Source organism: Stegostoma tigrinum, chromosome 30 (genome assembly GCF_030684315.1).
Source record: "Stegostoma tigrinum isolate sSteTig4 chromosome 30, sSteTig4.hap1, whole genome shotgun sequence".
Classification (NCBI taxonomy): domain Eukaryota; kingdom Metazoa; phylum Chordata; class Chondrichthyes; order Orectolobiformes; family Stegostomatidae; genus Stegostoma; species Stegostoma tigrinum.
This window is the reverse complement of record NC_081383.1, coordinates 27,007-51,098: the sequence shown is the minus strand read 5'-3', so window position 1 is coordinate 51,098 and position 24,092 is coordinate 27,007. Positions and strand designations below refer to the sequence as shown.

General features: G+C 41.8%; 1 protein-coding gene across 3 annotated transcripts in view; it reads right to left on the bottom strand.

Annotated features, from left to right (window-relative positions):
* The window catches only part of LOC125465957 (CREB-regulated transcription coactivator 1-like), a 214,868-nt gene extending 195,056 nt beyond the window's left edge, over positions 1-19,812 (bottom strand). For all 3 annotated transcript variants that reach the window (XM_059638462.1, XM_048559990.2, XM_048559991.2), the window contains exon 1: positions 19,665-19,812. In XM_059638462.1, coding sequence (XP_059494445.1) covers positions 19,665-19,790 — 126 coding nt within the window. In that variant the 5' untranslated portion in view covers positions 19,791-19,812. The remainder of the gene's footprint in view (positions 1-19,664) is intronic.
* Between the last annotated feature and the right edge of the window lie 4,280 nt (positions 19,813-24,092).

Here is a 24,092-nt window from a genome sequence, read left to right as displayed (position 1 = left end):
GGGAGCAGTCACCTCACTGGGGGTTTTCTACAGAACCCAAATAGCAGTAGGGAGATCGAAGAACTCATTGGCCGGCAGATTGTTGAAAAGTACAAACGTAGCAGGGTTGTTGTTATGGGTGACTTCAACTTTCCCAATATAGATTGGAACCTCCATAGTGTAGATGGCTTGGATGGAGCCGTTTTGTCAGGTGTGCTCAGGAGGGTTTCCTTACTCAGTATGTGGACAGCCCGACGAGGGGAGAGGCCATTTTGGATGTGGTGCTCGGCAATGAGCCAGGACGGGTGTAAGATCTCGTGATGGGAGGACACTTTGGCGACGGCGACCACAAGAGCCTCACATTTACCATAGCCATGGAAAGGGAAAGGAGCAGTTACCAGGGGAAGATATTTAACTGGGGTAAAGGAAACTATGATGCTAAGAGACAGGAGTTGGGAAATACAGATGGGGAGCAATTGTTCCACAGAAAGGGCACAGCAGACATGTGGAGGCTGTTTAAGGAGCAGTTGTTGCAAGTGATGTATAAATTTGTTCCTCTGAGACAGGTAAGAAGGGGTAAGATTAAGGAGCCTTGGATGACAGGTACAAAGGTGCTTCTTGTCAAAAAGAAAAAGGCAGCGTACGTAAGGTGGAGGAAGCAAGGGTCTAGCACAGCTTTAGAGGATTACAGGCTTGCTCGGAAGGAGCTCAAAAGTGGACTGAGGAGGGCCAGGAGGGGGCACGAAAAAGGCTTGGCAGGAAGGATTAGGGAGAACCTGAAGGCATTTTACTCATACGTGAGGAATAAGAGAATGATCGGGAGAAGGTAGGGCCGATCAGGGATAGCGTAGGAAACTTGTGCATGGAGTCTGAGCAGATAGGGGAATCCCTAAATGAGTTTTTTGCTTCGGTTTTCACTAAGGAAAGGGACCTTGTTGTGAATGAGAACTTTGAGGAGCAGGAAAACAGGCTTGAACAAATCAAGATTGAGGAAGTTGATGTGCTGGAAATTTTGGCAAACATTAAGATTGATAAGTCCCCAGGGCCAGACCAAATTTATCCTAGGTTGCTCCGGGAAGTGAGAAAGGAGGTTGCTAAGCCGCTGGCGAAGATCTTTGCTTCCTCACTCTCCACGGGAGTCGTACCGGAAGATTGGAGGGAGGCAAATGTTGCTCCTCTTTTCAAGAAAGGGAATAGGGAAATCCCTGGAAATTACAGACCAGTCAGTCTTACGTCTGTGGTCGGCAAGGTTTTGGAAAGAATTCTGAGGGATAGGATTTATGACTATTTGGAAAAGCATAGCATGATTAAAGGGAGTCAACATGGCTTTGAGAGGGGCAGGTCAAGCCTTACAAATCTTATTGAGTTCTTTGAGGAAGTCACGAGACAGGTTGACGAGGGTCGAGCAGTGAATGTGGTGTACACGGACTTCAGCAAGGCACTTGATAAGGTTCCCCACGGCAGGCTCATTCATAAAATCAGGAGGTATGGTATACAGGGTGATTTGGCTGTCTCCATTCAGAATTGGTTGGCTGACAGGAGGCAGAGCATGGTTGTAGATGGTAAGTATTCTAGCTGGAGGTCAGTGCTGAGTGGTGTCCCACAGGGGTCTGTTCTTGGGTCTCTGCTCTTTGTAGTTTTTATAAATGACTTGGATGAGGAGGTTGAGAGGTGGGTTAGTATGTTTGCTGATGACACAAAGTTGGAGATGCCGTTGATAGTATCGAGGGCTATTGCAGGTTTCAGCGAGACATTGACAGAATGCAGAGCTGGGCTGAGAAATGGCAGATGGAGTTCAACCTGGATAAATGCGAAGTGATGCAATCTGGAAGGTCGAACTTAAATGCTGAATATAGGATTAAAGGCAGGATTCTCGGCAGTGTAGAGAAACAGCAGGATCTTGGTGTTCAAGCGCATAGCTCCCTCAAAGTTGCCACCCAGGTAGATAAGGTTGTTAAGAAAGCATATGGTGTTTTGGCTTTCATTAACAGGGGGATCGAGTTTAAGACCGCGAGGTTATGCTGCAGCTCTACAAAACCCTGGTGAGACCACACTTGGAATATTGTGTCCAGTTCTGGTCGCCCTATTATAGGAAAGATGTGGAGGCTTTGGAGAGGGTGCAAAGGAGGATGCTGCCTGGGACTGGAGGGCTTGTCTTACAAGGAGAGGTTGACTGAGCTTGGACTTTTCTCTCTGGAGAGAAGGAAGAAGAGAGGTGACCTGATCGAGGTGTACAAGGTAATGAGAGGCATGGATAGAGTCGATAGCCAGAGGCTTTTCCCCAGGGCAGGATTGACTGCCACGAGGGGTCATAGATTTAAGGTGTTAGCAGGAAGGTATAGAGGAGACGTCAGAGGGAGGTTCTTCACCCAGAGAGTTGTGAGCGCATGGAATAGTTTACCAGTGGTAGTCATTGAAGCACAGTCATTACCGACATTTAAGCGACTGCTGGACATGCACATGGACAGCAGTGAATTGACAGGAATGTAGGTTAGGTTACTTTATTTTTGGATTAGGGTATTCCACGGCACAACATCGTGGGCCGAAGGGCCTGTACTGTACTTTTCTATGTTCTATGTAAACATGTGATTAGATAAATGTTGCAGGAGTGACTTCAGATCTCTGGGGCACTGGGATCACCTCAGGAGCAAGAGTGACTTACAGGCATAGAGATGTACAGCACAGAAACAAACTCTTTGGTCCAACTTGTCCACGCTGACCAGATATCCTACCTAAATCTAGATGCATTTACCAGCATTTGGCCCATAACCCTCCTACCATAGAACACAGAACATTACAGCACAGTACAGGCCCTTTGGCCCTCGATGTTGTGCCGACCTGTCATACCAATCTGAAGCCCATCAAACCTACACTATTCCATGTACGTCCATATGCTTATCCAATGACGACTTAAATGTACCTAAAGTTGGCAAATCTACTACCGTTGCAGGCAAAGCGTTCCATTCCCTTACTACTCTCTGAGTAAAGAAACTACCTCTGGCATCTGTCCTATATCTTTCACCCCTCAATTTAAAGCTATGTCCCCTCGTGCTCGCCGTCACCATCCTAGGAAAAAGGCTCTCCCTATCCCTATCCACCCTAACTAACCCTCTGATTATTTTATATGTTTCAATTAAGTCACCTCTCAACCTTCTTCTCTCTAATGAAAACAGCCTCAAGTCCCTCAGCCTTTCCTCGTAAGACCTTCCCTCCATACCACGCAACATCCTAGTAAATCTCCTCTGCACCCTTTCCAAAGCTTCCACATCCTTCTCATAATGCGGTGACCAGAACTGTACACCATACTCCAAGTGTGGCCGCACCAGAGTTTTGTACAGCTTCACCATAACCTCTTGGTTCCGGAACTCGATCCCTCTATTAATAAAAGCTAAAACACTGTCTGTCTTCTTAACAGCCCTGTCAACCTGGGTGGCAACTTTCAAAGATCTGTGTACATGGACACCGAGATCTCTCTGCTCATCTACACTACCGAGAATCTTACCATTAGCCCTGTACTTTGCATTCCGGTTACTCCTACCAAAGTGCATCACCTCACATTTGTCTGCATTAAACTCCATTTGCCACCTCTCAGCCCAGCTCGGCAGCTTATCTATGTCTCTCTGCAACCTACAGCATCCTTCAACACTATCCACAACTCCACCGACCTTAGTGTCGTCTGCAAATTTACTAACACATCCTCCTACGCCCTCATCCAGGTCATTTATAAAAATGACAAACAGCAGTGGACCCAACACCGACCCTAGCGGTACACCACTAGTAACTGCTCTCCAGGATGAACATTTCCCACCAACTACCACCCTCTGTCTTCTTTCAGCAAGCCAATTTCCGATCCAAACTGCTATATCTCCCACAATCCCATTCCTCCACATTTTGTACAATAGCCTATTGTGGGAACCTTATCGAACGCCTTGCAGAAATTCATATACACCACATCAACAGGTTTACTCTCATAAAAACCGGTTTACCCTCATTCAACTGGTTTACCCTTCCTATTCAAATATCCATCCAAATACCTTTTAAGTGTTGTAATTGTATCAGCTTCCACTACTTCCTTTGGCAGCTCATTCCATACATGCACCACCCTATGCGTGAAAATGTTGCCCCTGCAGGTCCCTTTTATATCTTGCCTTTTTCACCTTAAACCGAAGCCCTCTAGTTTTCGATTCCCTTATCCCGGGGAAAAGACCTTGCCTGTTTACCCGATCCATGACCCTCGTGATTTTATAAACCTCTATAAGATCACCCATCAGCCACGGAAAATAGCCCCAGCCTATTCAGCCTCTCCCTATAGCTCAAACTCTCCAACCTTGGCAACATCCTTATAAATGTATTCTGAACCCTTTCTAGTTTCACAACATCCTTCTTATAGGAGGGAGGCCAGAACTGTATACAATGTGCCAAAAATGGCCTAACCATTGTTCTGCACGGCTGCAACATGACGTCCCAACTCCCACACTCAATGCACTGACCAATAAACACAAGCAAACCAAACACCTTTTTCATTATCCTGTCTACCTGCGACTCAACTTCAAAGGAACTGCGAACCTGCACTCCATGGTCTCTTTGTTCATCAACACTCCCCAGGACCTTATCAAAAAGGTGTACAAGTCCTCCCCTGAATTGCCTTTCCCAAGTGCAGCACCTTGATCTCAATTAAACTCCATCCGCCACTCCTCACACCACTAGCCCATCTGATCAATATCCCATTATGCCCTAAGCTAACCTTCTTCACTGTGTACTGCACCTCCAATTTTAGTGTCATCTACAAATTTACTAACTATACTTCCTTTGTTCACATCCAAATCATTTATATAAATGACAAACAAAAGTGGACCTGACCTGTCCTCGGTGGATGAGCGTCATCTAAATAGAATTGAAGCTAATGTCGAGAAAAATTTAACTAGTACTGTGGAAGAGGGCATCCAGATGAAACACTGAAGGGGTCTGGGAAAGACGACATTTGAGCAAAGGAAGTACAGAAATAAATGGGTTCAACAGGTGACATCAATGAAACAGTCTAAAACTGATTTGGAGTGCACACAGTCAGCACATTAAGTATGGTAAATAAGGTGACGAGGTGCAGACACAAGTGACACATGAAACAATGATATAATAGCTTCAAAGAGAGATCATGGAAACTCAACGTCCTGGTTACTAAGTATTCGGGAAAGCTAGGGATGAGGAGGAAGGGAGCGCAGCTGCACTGATTAAAGAAGTTGTGCTTGTGGAGGAACTGATGTTGAGACACCAGATAGCATCTATTTAGTAACTATAATCTATAGAAGGATTTCCTGGGGTATTGGCTTTCTGGATCAATACTTTGAGAAATCAACAAGAGAACAAACTAGGCTGGATATTATGGAATGAGAAAGAAATAATTAGCAATCTAGTTGAGTGAGACTCCTTGGAAATGACCACAGTCGAAAAGATACAAGCGTGATGTAGTTGATTCCGCAACTTGGACTCCTGAATCTAAATAGACAACGGTATGAGATATCTGTTGACTAAAATATATTGGGAACATCATGTCAAGGGTTGATGGTGGAAAGGCAATGGCCGAAAGTCAACGGCAAACATTCAAAGAGCGCATGGGTAAACTGCAACAATTATTCATTCCTAAAAAAAGCTCAGGTAGTCAGGCAGCATCTGTGGACAGGAATCGGAGTTACAGTTTTAAGTCGATTGACCCTTCAAGGGTTCTGAGGAACAGTTAATCAGCTTGAAACCGTAACTCTGATTTCTTTCCACATATGCTTCCAGACCTATGGAGCTTTACCAGCAATTTGTGTTTTTGTTTCTGATTTACAACATCTGCAATTCCTTCCATTTTTAATTGTTTTCATTCCTGTCTGGCATAAAAATAAAGTAGGAAAAGTGGCCAAATGTAGCTTACAATAGAAATCAGAGATAATATTAGATCCAATGAAGTGACGCACAAATTGGCCAGAAAAAAAAATCAGATGCAAGGAGCAGAAACAGCTTAAAGTTCAACAAAGGAGGACAAAGGCCCCAATTTAAGAAAAGGACAGCTGGCAAACTGGATACACAATTGGCTTCAAGGTAGGAAGCAGCATAATAATGGAAAGATACTTGTTGGATTGAAGCCTGTGAAGAGTGGTTTGCTCAGGGTCAATGCTGGGCCCATTGTTTGTTATCTATATCAATGATTGGGATGAGAATCTACATGGCATGATTTGCAAGTTTGTAGATGACACTAAAATAGACGATATTGTTGACATGGAGTAAAGTTATCAGAAATTGCAGCTGGATCTTGATCAGCTGGGGAAGTGGGCTGAGAAGTGGCAAATGAAGTTTAACACAGATAAGTGTGAGCTGTTGCATTTTGTAAAGTCAAATCAAGGCAGGAGTTTCAGGATGAATGGTAGGGCCTGAAGGAGTGTAGTCCTTAAGGATGGTTCTCTGAATGTGAAGTTACAGGTAGACAGGGCAGTGAAGAAGGCTTTTGTTGTACTGGCCTTCATCAGTCAGGGCACTGAGCACAGGAGTTGGGAAATTATGATGCAGTTGTACATGATGCTAGTGTGGCCGCACTTGGAGTATTGTGTTTAGTTTTGGTCACCTTGCTATATAAAGAATGTAACCAAACAGGAAAGAATGTAAAAGAAATTTACAGGATGCTGCCAGGACTCTAGGGTCTGACTTACAGGGAGAAGTTGGAGAAGCTAGGACACTTTTCCTTAGAGCGTAGGAGACTGAGGGGGATCTTGTACATGTGTATGTGATCATGAGAGGCACAGATAGGTTGACTGCATTTTTTCCCCAGAATTGGGGAAATTGAAGACTAGAAAGCATCAGTTTAAGATAAGAGGGGAAAGAATACGTGGGAACCCGAGGGACAACTCTTTTTTTATATAGAGAACGGTACACATATGAAATGAGCTGCCAGTGGAAGTGGCTGAGGCAGGTACATTTAACACCAGTTAAAAGTCATTTGTACAAATAAATGGATAGGAAAGGTTTAGAAGGATATGGGCCAAGTGCGGGGAAATGGGATTAGCATGGATGGACATTTTGATCGGCAAGGACCAGTTTGGGCTGAAGGGCCTGTCTCCATGCTGTAGGACTCTATGACTCTCTGGCCTGAATTAAGAAAGGGATAACAGAGTATGAGAGTAAACTTTCAGGGAATATAAAAAGTTTATGTAAGTATGTGAAGAAAAACGGATTGGTAAAGGCAAACATAATTCTCTTACAGTAAGAAATATAAATTTATAATGGAGAACAAAGGAATGACTGACCTATATATACTATATACTTTGGTTCTGTGTTCACAAAGGAGGACACAAATAACATAACAGAAGTACGAATAGAAAGTGCTGAAGAAGTTCATAGGTCTGGCGATATCTGTAGAAAAGATGCAGTGTTAATATTTTTGAGTCCAGTGACCCTAGAAACTGTTCTGTTAAAAGGTCACTGTACTGATGTCATTAACTTTCTCTCTCTCTCTCTCTCTTTCTCTACAAATTCTGCCAGACTTGCTGGGTTCCTCCAAAACTTTTTTTGTGTTTCACATTTCCAGCACCCGCAGTTCTTTGTTTCAATAACATATCAAAATATCAGGAGCACAGAGTTTAGTGAGAGGGAGATACTGAAGAAAATCAGTATTAGTATGTAAACGGTGCTGGGGGAACCAATAGGACTGAGGACTGACAATCCTCAGGTCCTAATAATCTACATCCTATCGTACTTAAAAAAGTGGGCCAAGAAATTGCGGATCCATTTGTGGTCATCATCCAAGATTATACAGACTCTGGGACAGTTCCTACAGATTGGAGGATTGGTAATGTAACCACTCTATTTATGAAGGAAGGCAGAGAGAAAACTGTGAATTATAGGCCAGTTAGATATGTAGCTTTAGAGACCTATGGGCATGGACCAGTTAGCCTGATGTCAGTAGTGGGAAGAATGCTGGAGTCTATTATAAAAGGTTTAATAGCAAAGTACCTGAATAACATAATTGGACAGAGACTGCATGGATTTATAAAAGGGAAATTATGCTTGACAAAATCTACTAATTGTAACCCGCAGAGTTGATAAAAGGAAGCCAGTGGGTGTGTTTTACTTGGGTTTTCAGATGAATTCCAATGAATTCCCTCATAAGAGTTTAGTGTATAAAATCCAGGTGCACGTGACAGGGGGTAGCATATTGAGATACATTAATTGGTCAGCAGACAGGAAACAAACGTGTGAATAAATCTTTTTCTGAAAGACAGGCAGCAAACAATGGGATATCGCAGTGACCAAAATCTTGGACCCCAATTTTTCATAACTTGTAGTAATGATTTGGATAAGAGAAATACATGTAACATCTCCAAATTTACAGTTTGCTCAAAGCTGAACTGTGAAGAGAATGTAGAGATGCTTCAATATGATTTGGATAAGGGGAGTGGTTAATTACATGGCAATTGAAGCATAATGTGGATAAACTTAAGATTATCCTCTGTGGTAGCAAAAACAGGAAGGCAGATTATCTGAATGGCTATAAATTAGGAGGGGAATATCCAACAAGTCCTGGGTGTCCTCATGCAACAGTCTTTGAAGGTAAGCATGCAGGTACATCAGGTGGTAAAGGAGGCAAGTGGTTTGTTGGCCTTTGTAACAAAAGGATTCAATCAAAGGAGTAGAGGTGTCTTGCTGCAATTATACAGGGCCATGATGAGCTGGCACCTGGAATATTGTGCGCAATTTTGGTCTCCTTATCTGAGGAAGGAAGTTTTTGTTATAGAGAGAATGCAGCGAAGGTTTACCAGATTCGAGTCCTGGGATGACGGGACTTATTTATGAGGACAGATTCAGTCAGTTAGAATTTTATTTGCTGGAGTGTTAAGCATAATGACAGGGAATCGCTCAAAGACCAATAAAACCCAGCAGGACTAGGCAGATGGAAGAAGGATGTTCCCAGCAGCAGGGGAGACGAGAACCAACTGTCACAGTCTAAGGATACGGATAAACCATTTGTAATCGTGATGAGGATAAATTTCTTTGCTCACAGAATGGTGAAACTGTGGGATTTGCTAGCACAGAACGCAGTCATGGTTAAAATATAGTATGATTTCAGGGAGTTGAATATTGCACTTAGTGACGAAGGGATCGATGAATATGGGGAAATAACAGGAACAGACGATTGAGTAGGGTGATCAGTCATGATCGTAATGAATGGCCTACTCCCCTGCTCCTAGTTTCCACATTTTAAGGTTATTCTGTTAGAATAAATAAACAAACAGAGAAGCCATTAAATTGGAAAGGACAGAAATATTCAGATAAATTACAAAAGCCATATAGTCAGTTCTGCTGTAATGCGTGTTCTGCTGACGCAAATTGGCCATAACGTGACTGATGAATAGGGGAACACTATTTCTAAAACACGAATATGTGAGAGTTATAATGCGATTCCGTCAGTGTGTGGAAGAGTATGTGTTGACATCACATGATTATTTTGCAGGCTTTGTCCTGAGCATGTGCAATGTTAGCGCTGGCATCACTTGATCATTTTGCAGACTTTGTCCTGAAGCGCATTCTGTGAGAGGTCCAGTACTTTGTGACTTTTGCTTTCTCTTTTGCAAATTCTGCCGTGTTATCCACAAAAACACGATAACACGAATATTAGCCAGAAGCATTCTGGTGACCGTAAAAGAAAGGTGATAACACTGGAAGAGAAGCTAGATGTTATAACTCATTTTGAGCGTATGATATAGTAATATATGATATAATGATATACAGCATGTGATCTAGTTCGCATAAAAGGAATCAGGGAGTCTACCTTGCGGACCATTAAAGACAATGCAGAAAAGATTAAAGCAAGCTGTAATACTGGAACAATTCTGAGTGCTAGCAAATCTGTGAGGTCATGGACAAAGGGACTTGAGGAGTTGGAGAGCCTTCTAAGTGTGTGGATAGAAGATCAAACAAAAAGGCAATCTGGAACCATCTTTCTCACTATAAAAGAAAAAGCCTTATCAATCTATGAAGATCTAGCAAAAAGAAAAGCTGAAATTCTTGTAGATGTGCCAGTTTTTAAGTGCTAGCAGTGGCTGGTTTGAACAACGGCTGAGCTTTTCATTATGTAAAGTTATGTGGTGAAGCTGCCATTGCAGATGAGCAGCATGCAATAGCATTTCCTCCCATAGTAAAAAAAGTAATTGATGAACAAGATCACAACTTAGATCAAAATTTCAATTTGAATGAGACAGGTTTATACCGGAAGCGAATGCCACCAAGAACCTATATTTCTATGAATAGAGCATAATCTCTGGGCGTTAAGGTGGCAAAGGATTATTTGACTGTGCTGCTGGGTGCCAATGTCAGTGGACGGTTGAAGCTTAAGCCTGTGGTTGTGTACCACTCTGACAATCCACGAGCTTGAAAGGTTGCCTTAAGTCTACTCTAGGCACCTACTTTAGGTCAAGCAAAAAAGGTTGGGTAACAGGGCAAATGTTTTCGGAACTTACTGATGATGTTTTGGAAAGTATTGCAGGAGAAAGAAAATTGGATTTCAAGACTCTCCTCATCCTGGATAATGTGCCAAGCCATCCTTTCACCATTGATGTTTACAGAAAGCTCACCAAAGGGCTATTTCTGCCCCGAACACAACCTCTCTCCTTCAACCCACGGACCAGGGTGCAACAGCAGCTCTTAAAGAGACATTATAAGACTTTATAAAGCTCTGGTTAGGCCCCATTTAGAATACTGTGTCCAATTTTGGGCCCCACACCTCAGAAAGGACATACTGGCACTGGAGCATGTCCAGCAGAGGTTCACATGGATGATCCCTGGAATGGTAGGTTTAACATACGAAGAACAGCTGAGTATCCTGGGATTGTATTCATTAGAGTTTAGAAGGTTCGGGGAGATCTAATAGAAACTTACAAGATAATGCATGGCTTAGAAAGGGTGAATGCTGGGAAGTTATTTCCATTAAGCGGGGAGACTAGGACCCATGGGCACAGCCACAGAATTAGAGGGGGTAAATTGAGAATGGAAATGAGGAGACATTTCTTCAGCTAGAGAGTGGTGGGCCTGTGGAATTCATTGCCACGGAGCACAGTGGAGGCCGAGATGCTAAATGTCTTCAAGGCAGAGATTGGTAAATTCTTGCTCTGGCAAGGAATTAAGGGCTACGGGGAGAGTGCGGGGAAGTGGAGTTGAAATGCCCATCAGCCATAATTAAATGGCGGAGTGGATTCGATGGGCCGAATGGCCTTACTTCCACTCCTGTGTCTTATGGTCTTAAAGCTTATTATTTAAGGGACACATTTAAGAGGCTGACTGCAGCCACTGGGTGGGGTGGGGGATGGGGCGGGGGGTGGGGCGCGACGATAAGGACAGTGTTGTTCAATTTTGGAAAAGCTTTAACATCAAGAATGCGATTGTCATTACCATGGAAGTCTGGGGTCATGTCAGTAAGGACTGCTTGTTGCAGTTTGGCGGAGGTTTCACCCTGATGTTTTTCAAGATTTTAGAGGCTTTGATCTGTCAGAGGAGCTCCGAAGAATCAAAGAACACTATGTTGATTTTGCAAAGCAGCTGGAATTGAAGAATTGGAGATTGAGGACGTTGAACAGCTGCTTGAAATCGCGCTGTGAAGATTGCTCTACAGCTGATCTACAACAAATTGTCGCTGAGGGGGAAGTGGAAGCTGGAGATGAAGTAGTAATAGTCCAGGACGCAGAACCCTGCATTTCTGTTGTGTCTTTTATCCTGAAGGAAACTGAGAAGCAGATGCTGGTCTTAGAGAACAACAACTATAATACAGGACACAGCTGCGTAGCTGTTTGTGCAATAAGATCTTATTTAGCACCCTACGAACAGCTTCTTCATGAAAGAAAAGGGCAAAGCAGCAAAAACTGGATGTCTTTTTTAAGCTAACCCCCAAGAAACAGCCAGAAGACAATCAACCAAAACCATCCACTAAATAAAAACCAAAAGAACTGCAGATCAGGAACAAAAACAAAGTTGCTGGAAAAGCACAGCAGGTCTGGCAGCATCTGTGGAGGAGAAAACAGAGTTAACGTTTCAGGTCCGGTGACCCTTCCTCAGAAGGTGACGATGTGATGATGACCTTCAGCCCCCACAACACCAACACAGCAAACTCAAAACCTCCTCCTCTATCAAACCATCCTGACATTTTTTCAAGGTTAGATATTAAATTTACTTTTATTTCATTATTAGATATGAATTAGACATATATTCAAACTGTGCTATCCTTTGTGTTAGGTTTTTGAGGGATTTTCAGTGATTTTTTTGGTGGTCTGCCTCTAGCCCCAATTTTCCCATTGGCCCTAATGTTCCTACAGGGCGATGTTGCACAGGAAGTGATATCAAAAGGGAATCACACAACACAGGAGGTTACTCTACAAATCATACGTGCACCAACTCTTTGTAAAAGCTATCCAATTAGTCCTACCTTACTTGTTTTTCTGCTTTAAACTAAAAATTTTCCTTTCTAACTATGTATTCTGTTGTTTTGAAGAATTTTATGTTAATTTCCATCACCGTTTCAGGCTCGTGCATTCCAGATCATCACAACTTGTGATGCTATAAAATTTCTCCCTCTCTTTCAACTTGATTTATTTTTGGACACTGTTTTAAGTCTATGTTTTCAGACAATGGCATCCCACCAGCTTGCCAGTAGGAAGTTTCCCTTTAATTCCTATCACAGGGTCATACAGATCCAGAGCACTGAAAAAAGTCCATTGTGTGTGTGTTGGTCATTTTCCAGCATTTGGCCTATAGTCTTGCATGTCTTGGCATTGCAAGTGTACTTTTAAATACTTCCTAAATCCACAGATGTTGCCAGATTTTTACAATTTCCAGCATCTGCGGTTGAGTTTTTTTTAAAGTTTCTTCTCTTCTTAAAATGTACCTCTTTATAAATTAAAAGCACGTTTAAGTCCCTCATTATGCCCACATGAACAATAACTGGCTTCCTAAGCTTGCAGCTACCTGTTTGGTTCTGATCTGTTACATCAGATTATTTGTACCTGAAAATGCACTGTTTTTGACAAATGTTCTAAGGCTTATAGAAAAGGTAAGTTACTAAAACAAAAAGTAAAATACTGCAGATGATGAACATCTGAAATAAAACTGAAAATGCTGGAACTATTCAGCAGATCTGGCAGATCTTTGGAGACAGAACCAGAATCAATGCTTCAAATCAAAGACCCACATCAATTTAGTGAGTCTGGTCACTAATATGGAGAACGGTGTCTTTTGGTTCGCAGCAATACACATCAAATTTTTAAAAAATTGAATCCGAAGGTCTTTGCCTTCTCTTTTCAATAGTTCCAACCAGTGTAGGATTCTCTTGTGGAACTGGACTGTGAGCTGATCATGTGTATTATGCTGGAATCTGCAAACATCATCCAGTTCAGATCATAGTTTTTTTAAAAAAGTTACTGCACAAAGGGGAGGCCATTTAGCCCATCATGTCTGTGCTAGCTCTCTGTAAATACAATCAGTTATTCCCCTGTCCAACCATTTCAATTCAGTCCTGCATTTTTTTTGCACTCAAAGAAACATTAAAAGCAACAGCACTTTCACAGTGAATACAGTAAAATAATTTTTTCAGTAAATAAAAGCTAACTACTGGTGTTGGAAATGAAGTTAAACTGTAAGTGCTGTAAATACTCAGTATGCATGGAAAGAGAAACAGAGTTAATATTTTAGATTGATTATATCTGCATCAGAAATAGAAAACACTGGAATTAAAGGATGCGGGAGTAATAGGGCAAGTAAAGAAGCAAGACCTGTGTCCTGTGAATGCCAACTAACAAACAACTGCCACCCAGAAACAAAACCAAGAGAAAAGGAAAGGCAAAATTAAAATCGCTAAGGAGAAAAAAAACTGTGGATTGAGGTAATGCTCTGAAATTGTCAAATCAATGTTGAATCTGGGAGACCATGAAGCGCCTAAACAATAAAAGTTAGTGAAGGAAAGGAATCTTCAAAGTGGCAGATAGGGTGGCAATCAAGTGGCTCCTTTGTCCCGAGTAGTTCCTTGAATGTTCCTCGAGCTGTACCCATCCAGGCCCAGGGCAGTTTGCTGAGCAAAGAGACCTAAGGTCGCAGGCGTATTGTTCCTTGAAAGTGGACTTACAGGTAGACAGGATGGCAAAGGCATCTGACAGGTCTGCATGTTTGCCTTCATTGGTCAGAACACTGAGTCCAGGAGTCAGGACAACATGTTGCGGCTGTACAGGGCAATGGCAAAGCCACTTTTGGAATACTGCTTACAATTCCAGTTGCCTTTCTACAGGAAGGATGTTGTTAAACTTGCGAGGGTGCAGAAAAGATTTAGAAGGATGGTGCCAGAACTGGAGGGTTTGAGTTATAAGGAGGGGCTGAATAGGTTGGGGCTTTTTTCCCTCCGGAGCATCGGAGGCTGAGAGGTGACTGTATAGAGGTTTATAAAATTATAAAGGTCATAGATAAGGTGAATAATCATGGTCTTTTTCTCTGAGGTGGAGGAGTCAGATTTATGGTGAGACGGGAAAGATTTAAAAAGGGACCCGAGGGGTGGCTTTTTCACGCAGAGGATGGTGTGTGTATGGAACTAGCTGCCAGAGGAAACAGTGAAGGCAGGTTATAATTACAAAATTTAAAAGGCATTCAAATGCATATATGATTAGGAATGGTTAAGAGGGATATGGGCCAAATGCTACAAAGTGGAACCAGGTCAGATTGGAATGCCTGTTCAGCCCAGGCAAGTTGGACTAAGGGTTTGTTTCCGTGTGCTATGTCTATAAGTGGATAGTATTCCATCACATTCTTGACTTGTGCTTTGTAGACACTGGACAGTCATTGCGACGTCAGGAGGCGAGTTACTTGTTGCAGGATTTCCAGCCTCTGACCTGCTCTTGTAGCCACAGTATTTATACTGTTATTCCTCTTCAGTTTCTGGTCAATCCAAGATAGATTAAGGTGACTTATAACAAATCTAAATTCCATAATTCAGTACAGTGCCAAGCTGAAGAAAGAATGTTAAAGAGAAAGCATGAGAATAGAGGAGTGGCTAACGTGGAAAGGAATTCCAGAAGTAGCTATAAAGAGGCAGTAGACAAATCAGGTGGGATAAAAATCGATGAAGTGGAAGAATTTGAAAAGGTAGGCAAAGTATAAAAGTTACTAGGTCCAGAAAGGAGATACGTTTAATTATTCAAGGAAGTTAGGGTGGAAATCGTGATAGCTCCAACTTCTAAAATTGGCAAAGAGATGGTAACCAGCAGTAACTGGTTGTTTTTCAGGCTGCAGGCAAGTGACGCTCCTTAGCAGTTGATGTCTGCTCTTCTTTGATATATTTATCAGACTGGATTTGTATGGGGGATAATTTACACCAATATTTTGCATCAGTCTTCTTCATAGAGGATATGATAAACATCCCAAAGACAGCAGCTTTGCAAGGTGCTCATGAGAGAAAAGATCTTGCAACAATCGCTATCATAAGGAGTATTTCAGAACTATAAGTCAATTAGCCGAACATCAGCGATTGGAAGATTGCTACAGTCCATGATTAAGGAAGAAATAGCAGGCCATTTAGATAAGCTTAACACATCAGAGTCAACATAATTTGTTAAATGGAAAGCACGCTGGACAAATTTGCTAGAGTACTTTGAAGATATACCAATCAGGGTTGATAAAGGGAAATCAATGGATGTAGTGTATTTGGATTTCCAGAAGCAATGTGCAACATAAAAGTTTCTGCACATGACAGGTACTTGGAACCATATATTAATGTGGATTTAGGACTGCTTAACAGACAGAAGAGTGAGAATTGAAATTAATGGGTCTTTTTTAGATTAGAAAGATGTAACTAGTGGAGTGCCACAAGGATCAGTCCTGGGCCTCAATTAATTACCATCTGTATTAGTGACTTGTAGAAGAAGGTAAAGCGTAACATATAATGCTAACAAAACAAAATAAGTAAGTAAGGAGGCATGTAGTAATAAAGACACAAGGAAACTGCAACAGGATATGGATAGGCTGAGTGGGCAAAAAAAAACTGGCAGTTTACTACAGGAGTGAGAAATCAAACGTTTTGGTAGAAAAATCAATAGGGTAACCAATATTGAGATCGAGACAGATTCCAGAAACTGCAGCGCTGTGGGCTCTTAGTATTGTTTTCAGCAAATCACAAAATGTTAGCACTTAGGTGCAGCAATAATTAAGGCAAAAGCATTGTTATGGGGGGGGGGGGTGAAGTTTAAAAACAGGGAAATCTAGCGAGTTTTGAGAAGATTTGTAGCTCAGGTTGAGGTTCTGGATGTGAGTTTGCTCACTGAGCTTGGAAGGTTAGTTTTCAGACGTTTCGTCACCATTCTAGGTAACATCATCAGTGAGCCTCAGTGAGGATGGATGTGTTGTCCCAATCAAACTCAGACCTCTTGGCATCACGGTAGCCCACAAACCCACCAACACACAAAAACAGCAGCTCATGAACTTAAAAGACCCTACACAGACAAGCAAAACGAACGTCATCTACAAAATACCTTGCAAGAACTGTGACAAACACTACATTGGACAAACAGGCAGAAAGCTAGCCACCAGGATACATGAACATCAACTAGCCACAAAACGACATGACCCACTATCACTAGTATCCTTACATACAGAGGAGGAAGCACACCACTTTGATTGAGACAACACATCCATCCTAGGACAAGCCAAACAGAGACACGCACGAGAATTCCTAGAAGCATGGCATTCCAACCGGAACTCCATCAACAAACACGTTGATTTGGAGCCAATCTACCAACCTCTGAGAAAAAGAACAGTAAATGACATCACCACAGGAAATGACATCACCAACCCAAGGAAACCTAACCAGATAAATAGAAAGCGGGACATAACACCAGCGCTTCATTGGAGGCTCACTGATGATGTTACGTGTGAAAACTAACCTTCCAGCTCAGCGAGCAAACTCACATCCAGACAGGGAAATCTTCCTACAACTGTATATGTCCAGACCCCTCCTGACGTTGAATTCCTCAATCAAATCTCCTGTTGGTCTTTTCTCCAAAGAAAATAGTGCCAACTTCTCCAATCTGTCTTCATAACTCAGTTTCTCATCTCTGCAATTATTCTGTTTTGGTACATTACTTAATATTTTGTTCTCATTTTCTTTATTGATTTCTTGGTTCTCCTTTGCTCAAATCTAAAGTTTGCCCAATCCTCAGGCTTCCAACATTCTTTGGAAACTTTATTAATGTTATCCCTTGACTTAATGTTTCATTTAACTTCCTTTGTTAACCTTGGTTCGCTTGCTTTTCTGGGTATTTTCGCTTAAAAGAATGCACTCTATTTTTGAAAACCAAGCATAAATTCTTTAAATACAAGCCATCGTATATTCACCATTAAACCTTTACAGAAGCTTTCTAATCCACCAGAGCCAGTATTCTTCATAATTGTCCTTGTTTAGATTTAAGATCATGGGACTTGAGGCAGTTTTCATTAGATAGAAGAAGGTTGAGAGGTGACTTAATTGAAACATATAAAATAATCAGAGGGTTAGATAGGGTGGATAGGGAAAGCCTTTTTCCTAGGATGGTGGTGGCGAGCACGAGGGGACATAGCTTTAAACTGAGGGGTGAAAGATATAGGACAGATGTCAGAGGTAGTTTCTTTACTCAGAGAGTAGTAAGGGAATGGAACGCTTTGCCTGCAACGGTAGTAGATTCGCCAACTTTAGGTAAATTTAAGTCATCATTGGACAAGCATATGGACGTACATGGAATAGTGTAGGTTAGATGGGCTTGAGATCGGAATGACAGGTCGGCATGACATTGAGGGCCGAAGGGCCTGTACTGTGCTGTAATGCCCTATGTTGTATGTACAGGGTATTAGTAAGGCTACAACTGGAGAACTGCGTACAGCTTTGGGCTCTATTTAAGAAAGAATATACTGGCATTCAAGACAGATTCAATAGGCTGGTTCCTAGATTGAAGGGGATAATTTATCCAGGAACAGCAAAACGGGTTAGGCCTTTATTTATTGCAGCTTAGAAGAATGAGGGATGATCTTATTGAAACATACAAGATTCTGAGGGACAAAAACAAAGTTGCTAGAAAAGCTCAGCAGTAAAAAACAGTTAACATTTTGGGTCTGGTGACCGTTCCTCAGAATCGATGGTGGCTGGGAAAACGTCAGTTTATATGCAGAAAATAGGCAGGTGGGTGGGGTAGATTTTGAGGGGCTTGACAGCATAGATGTTGAGAAGATGTTTCTACCAGTGGTGCAATCTTGAACTAGTGGACATTGCAACAAAGTAAGAATTTACACAGCTAAAGTTAAATTTCAAAGGAATTTCTTTTCACTGTGGGTAGCGAACATCTAGAATTCCCTAATCCTGATTGTTGTGGAGTTTAGATTTCTACAGATATTTCAAATATCAGGGAGTTAATGGCTAATGTAGTTGATTAAAAATATACTGATTGATTAATGGTGTTGAGTTTAGATCAATTGTGATCGATCTGATTAGAAAGAAAAGTTTGAAATGTTGAATGGCCTCCGCCACCTGGCCCTGACATTCTTCCGGCACTTATCCTAAAATCTGGTTTGTCAGTGTCCTTTGACAGAATGAATAAGACCCACTCTATCTGTTTAGTTCTCTACATCTATCATTGTTCATCATTAGGACTGATAAATTAACTACCCGCAATCATACTGGATACACTACACACACACACAATCAATTATATTAACATTATTTTGATTGCTGCTGAATTACAAACAGCCAATCACACGCAGACAATATTACGTTCAGAAATGTTGAATTTCTGAAAACGCAAAGCCAAAAATCAAACTAATGCCTGACACAAACAAAATCTGTTATCTCACTGGGTGGCAGGTTTTCAGGAAAACAGTACAATCTCTTTCACTGTCAACAAACTCTACCAACCAGCAGATCCGAGAATCTATTTACACATCTTGCTGTATCCCTCCATCTGGAGACAAAGCAACCTGTTTCACTCAATATTATTAAACCGATGACCATGTCAAGAAATCCAAATACGTTACATTACAAATACTTTATATCTAAACGTTCGAAGAGTTTAGAATGTAAAATTGTGGAATTTAAGAAACACAGCATGACTATCAGCAGAGTGATTCCCTTCCGCTAGAGTGAATCACGATGCAGACTCAGTGAACACATTCGGAACCCCTGAATGAAACAGCGCTGAAAACGGGATCACTAACACATTCTTAGAAGCACCCTCCAAACTAAGAACATAGCGCTTCACAGGAGTGTTATCAAATACGATGTGACAGGATCCACGTAAGAGACATCGATGCTGGTGTAAGGAGTCGCTTAAAGGAGTATTGAGAAGGTGAAGAGGTTTATACAGGGAATTCCAGAGCGGAGTCCCAAGGCCCGGTCGGCTGAAAGCCCAGCCGCAGAAGAGGGAAATGAAGGGGATGCGCTATGGCTGGAGGGCAGCTGGACTCATTGCCCCTACAGCTCTCAGGACAGGGCCCAGGCTTTTCTACTGCAGCTCAACACCTTCGAAACCATGGACCTTTGGCCGCCTGTAAACACAGTTCGGAGGCTGAAGCCTGGGCTGCTCAGAGCCTAACCTCAAATCCCTGCTGCATCCCGAGCCCACAGCTACAGCCGGCCCGGTTCGGCCCAACGGAAGGCGCTGACTCACCCTTGCCGCCCGGGTAATACTCAGGTCCTTCATCACCTCCTCGAAAGCGGCCGTCTCCTCGGCCTGTTTCTGGGTGTGGAGCGCGATCTTTTCGCTGAATTTCCGCGGGTTGTTCGACGCCGCCATTTTCCTGCAGCGCCTCCTTCACCCTACGTCATCGCGCACATTGCGTGTATACGTGCTCACGCAGCCTTTTAGGCAACAGCCCCGCCCCCGTCTGTGTATATTTATTTATATTATGTTGGAGCTGTTCTGTTCCACACAACTCTAATTCTGATCTACCTGAAGCCTCCTCACAATTCACGATCCCATTTGTTTTCAAAGTCACGAATTTGGATATTTTACAGTTGCTCCCTGATCATTTATGCAGATTACTGATATCTATGGCCCTAGCCCTGTTCCTGATGGTACCCCAGCCTGCCACCTTGGGAATACCCTATTCATTTCTGTCTGTTGACTAATTCTCAATCCATACAAGTATATTACCCAGAGCACAAGAGTTTTCCTATATTATTGGTCAACCTCGTGTGGAACCTTGTGAAAAGCCTTCTGAAAACCTAAATACACAATTTCTGTGTATTTATCTTTGCTACAAGCCAAATTTAAAGAAAAATCTCCAGAATTACAACTGGAAGTGCTGTGGATGCTGTAAATTTGAAAGCTGAGGACGGGTCACCAGACTCAAAACGTTAACTTTGATTTCTCTTCACAGATGCTGCCACACCCGCTCAGCTTTTCCCGCGATTTGTTTTTGTTGTAAAATAAATTTCAATATATTTGTCAAATACTATTTCAGTCCATAAATTCACATTGACCCTGCCCAATCCTTCATTGATTTCAGTGTCCAGTTATTATACCCATTGTAAATGTTAGTGTCTGATGTCAAATTAACAGGTCTTTAGTTCTCCAGTTTCTTTTTCATTCCCTTCTGAGACACTGAAGTTACATTGGCTATTTTCCATTGTGTAGAAAACTTTGCAAAATCTATGGGAATTTGAAAGATAATTATCAGTACACCAAATTTCTCCGAAGCCAATTCCTTCAATACTCTTTAATGTGGCTCAGCTGCTCCAGGGGATTTATCAACCTTCAATCCAGTTAATTTTTCAAGTACTGCCCCTTTATTAATCCTAATTTTTTCCCTCATTTTCACAAGTCCCTAACTTGCCTATTTTTTCTGGGAGATTGTCTACATCCTCCTCTGAGATGTTATTATTTGAAAACTTGAGTTCTAAAGTGAGAGAATCATATATGGCTTCAAGTTTCATTTTCATATTGTGTAGATTAAGAAGGGAAAGACATGGATTTTAGTTTCATTTTAAATTTGTTTTGAGTGTGGTTTGGGTGCCAGCCTTTTGTTGATGCTGACATTTTTAATGAGGGTGAACAGACTTACAGTCAATCTTGCAGTGAAGACTAGGGTACATTGGGAAAAAAAATGTAGCAGAGAGAAACAAATGAACTGTTGCCTAGAAAGAAGATGTCCCATGTCACAGACAGAAACAAGTTCATTTAGAAAGGCAGTGTGCAAGTAGAGAAGCAGGTAGTTCAGAGAGAAAGTCATGTAAGAGCCACAGTGGCATTTGGCATTCTCCAACAGAGTCAGGGCAGAATAAAAGAATTAGCAAGTGACTTAGAAGCTAATGAGCTAAAAGCTCCATAAACAGTAGTTTTTATGGTGTCCTACAAGGCTGTTGAATAAGAAATTAAGGAGTGGTAAGGAATAAGTGAGCCGTATTAGCAGTCTATTTAAGGATCCCAGGAAAAGACATTAACTAAACAAAATGACATCAAGTGAATGCAGCAGGTTCCGCCAAAAAAAAAAACTTATGGGCATGCAAACTAATCAAAGAAACCTAAAGTGGGTACAGTGTGATACTTTAATGAAGTTTAAATATCCGCAAATTTGTTGTTGTGAGCGTAAAGATTGAATCTTGAGTTGATTTTTGTAATAACAGCAATTAAAATAGTTCTTGTATGGTACAATATAGTTAGTACCTTTTTTTGTTTTGGGTGTACTAATCCTACATGTTTTGTTGTAAAAGAGGGGTGATGGCATGGTGGTATTATTGCTAGACTAATAATCCAGAAATTCAGCTAATATTCTGCGGTACAGGGTTCAAATCCTGCAACAGAATGGTGAAATTTGAATTCCAAAAATTCTGGAATTAAGAATCCACTGATTACTATGAAACCATTGTTGACTGTTGGAAAAACCCATCTGTCATTCAGGAAAATAATCATCCTTGCTGGTCAGGCCTATTTGTGATTGTAGACCCACAGCAATTTGGTTGACTCTCAACTGCTCTCTGAAATGCCCTAGCAATTGTATCAATCACTATAAAGTGTCAACAAAGAAATGAAACCAGACAGACTAGTTGGCATCATCTTAGGTGGTGGAAAAGACAATAGCTGGACAGCCCGGTGGATCTGTTAGTCCTCTTTACTTATACATGGGGCCTAGTGCCAAAGCTGGAAGAGCTGTAGACAGACTAGTCAAGCTACAGTCTGACATAGTCATACTCATGGAAATATAGATTACAGACAATGTCCCAGATGCTAGCATCACCATCCCTGTATGTGTCCAACACCACTGGCAGGACAGAGTCAGCAGTGGTGGCAGAACAGTAGACAGTAAGGAAGGAGTTACCCTGGGAGTCTCAACGTTGACTCCAAACCCATGAAGTCTCATGGAACTATGATGTTGTGGCCACTACAGAAACTTGGGTAACTCAGGGAGAGGAATGGTTGTTGGAAGCTCCGGAATTTAGATGCTTTAGGAGAAATACGGAGGGTAGAAAAATAGGCGGGGGAGTGGCATCACTAGTCAGGACTATACTCTAACACAAATGTAGCTTCTGGCAGCAGTGATCATTTCACTTAAGATAAATTTTATTCTTAGTAAAATCAGTCTCTCTCTGATGCACCATTTTTATTCTTGGGATACTTTTGCTCTTTTGCATAACAGTGCCAAATCTAAACAGGTTATGATTACTGCCACCAATACTCTGAGATACCCAATCCAGCTTCTATATACTAACTTGATCCAGATGTAACCTTCACTTGCACTTGTAATGGACTGGCTTAAATAGTTGTAAGGGATATACTTTATGAACTCTATTTCCCCTGTAACTATTACACTAATTTTATCCCAGTTAATATTAGAATAATTGAAATCTTCTTTCATCAGTGTTCTATCGTTTAGAAGTTCTCAACAATTTGCCTACATATTTGCTCTTCTAAAACGCCTATCTGTTTATGGGCTATGGCATGTCCTCAGTCTGTTCACTTGTGTCTACAGAGTCTGTATGGTTTGAGGTCAGGAAGAAGAAGGGAGCAGTCACTTTATTAAGGGTTTTTTTACAGACCCCCTAATAGTTGCAGAGAAGTGGAGAAGTAGATTGGGAGGCAGATACTTGAAAGGTGGTAATGTTACAGGGTTGTAGTCATGGGTGACTTCAACTTTCCAAATATTGATTGGAAACATTTTAGTTGTAATAGTTTAGATGGAGTGGATTTTGTCCAGTACGTTCAGGAAGGCTTCCTGAGACAGTACATAGATAGACCAACACGAGGAGACGCCACTTTAGATTTGGTGCTTGGCAATGAACTGGGCCAAGTGTTAGACCAGTTAGTAGGAGAGCATTTTGGCGGTAGCGATCATAACTCTGTTACTTTTACAATAGTCATGGAAAAGAATAGGTACATACAGCAGGGTAAGATTTATAATTGGGGGAAGGGTAATTACAATTATGTTCGGCAACAACTGGTTAACACAAAACTGGAACAGATGCTATCAGGGAAGTGCACTACTGAAATGTGGAGATTGTTTAAGGAATGCATACTGCGTGTGCTCGATATGTTTGTCCCTAGCAGGCAGGGAAGAAGCAGTTGAGTGTGGGAGCCTTGGTTCTCAAGACAGGTCAAACGACTGGTTAAGAGGAAGAAGGATGCTTATATAAGGCTTAGGAAACAAGGAACGGAAAAGGCTCTAGATGGATATAAGTTATCCAGGCAGAAGCTGAAGAAAGAGCTTAGGAGGGCTATAAGGGCGCATGAGAAAACCTTGGCAGGTAGGATCAAGGAAAACTCCAAGGCTTTTTACACGTTCGTGAAGAATAAGAGAATGACCAGAGAAAGGGTAGGGCCGATCAAGGATCGTAAAGGTCCTTCATGAATACTTTTCTTCGGTATTCACAACTGAGACGGGCCCAATTGTAGAAGTGGACAGTGTGAAACAGGCTGGTAAGCTAGACGATGTTAGTAAGTGGACGTTAGTAAGGAAGATGTACTAGGAATTTTGAGGAACTTGAAGTTAGACAAGCCCCCTGGGTCTGATGGGATTTATCCTAGGATTCTATAGGAAGTGAGAGACTCGATTGAAGGGCCTTTGGCAATGATCTTTCGTCCTCACTGTCCACGGGTATA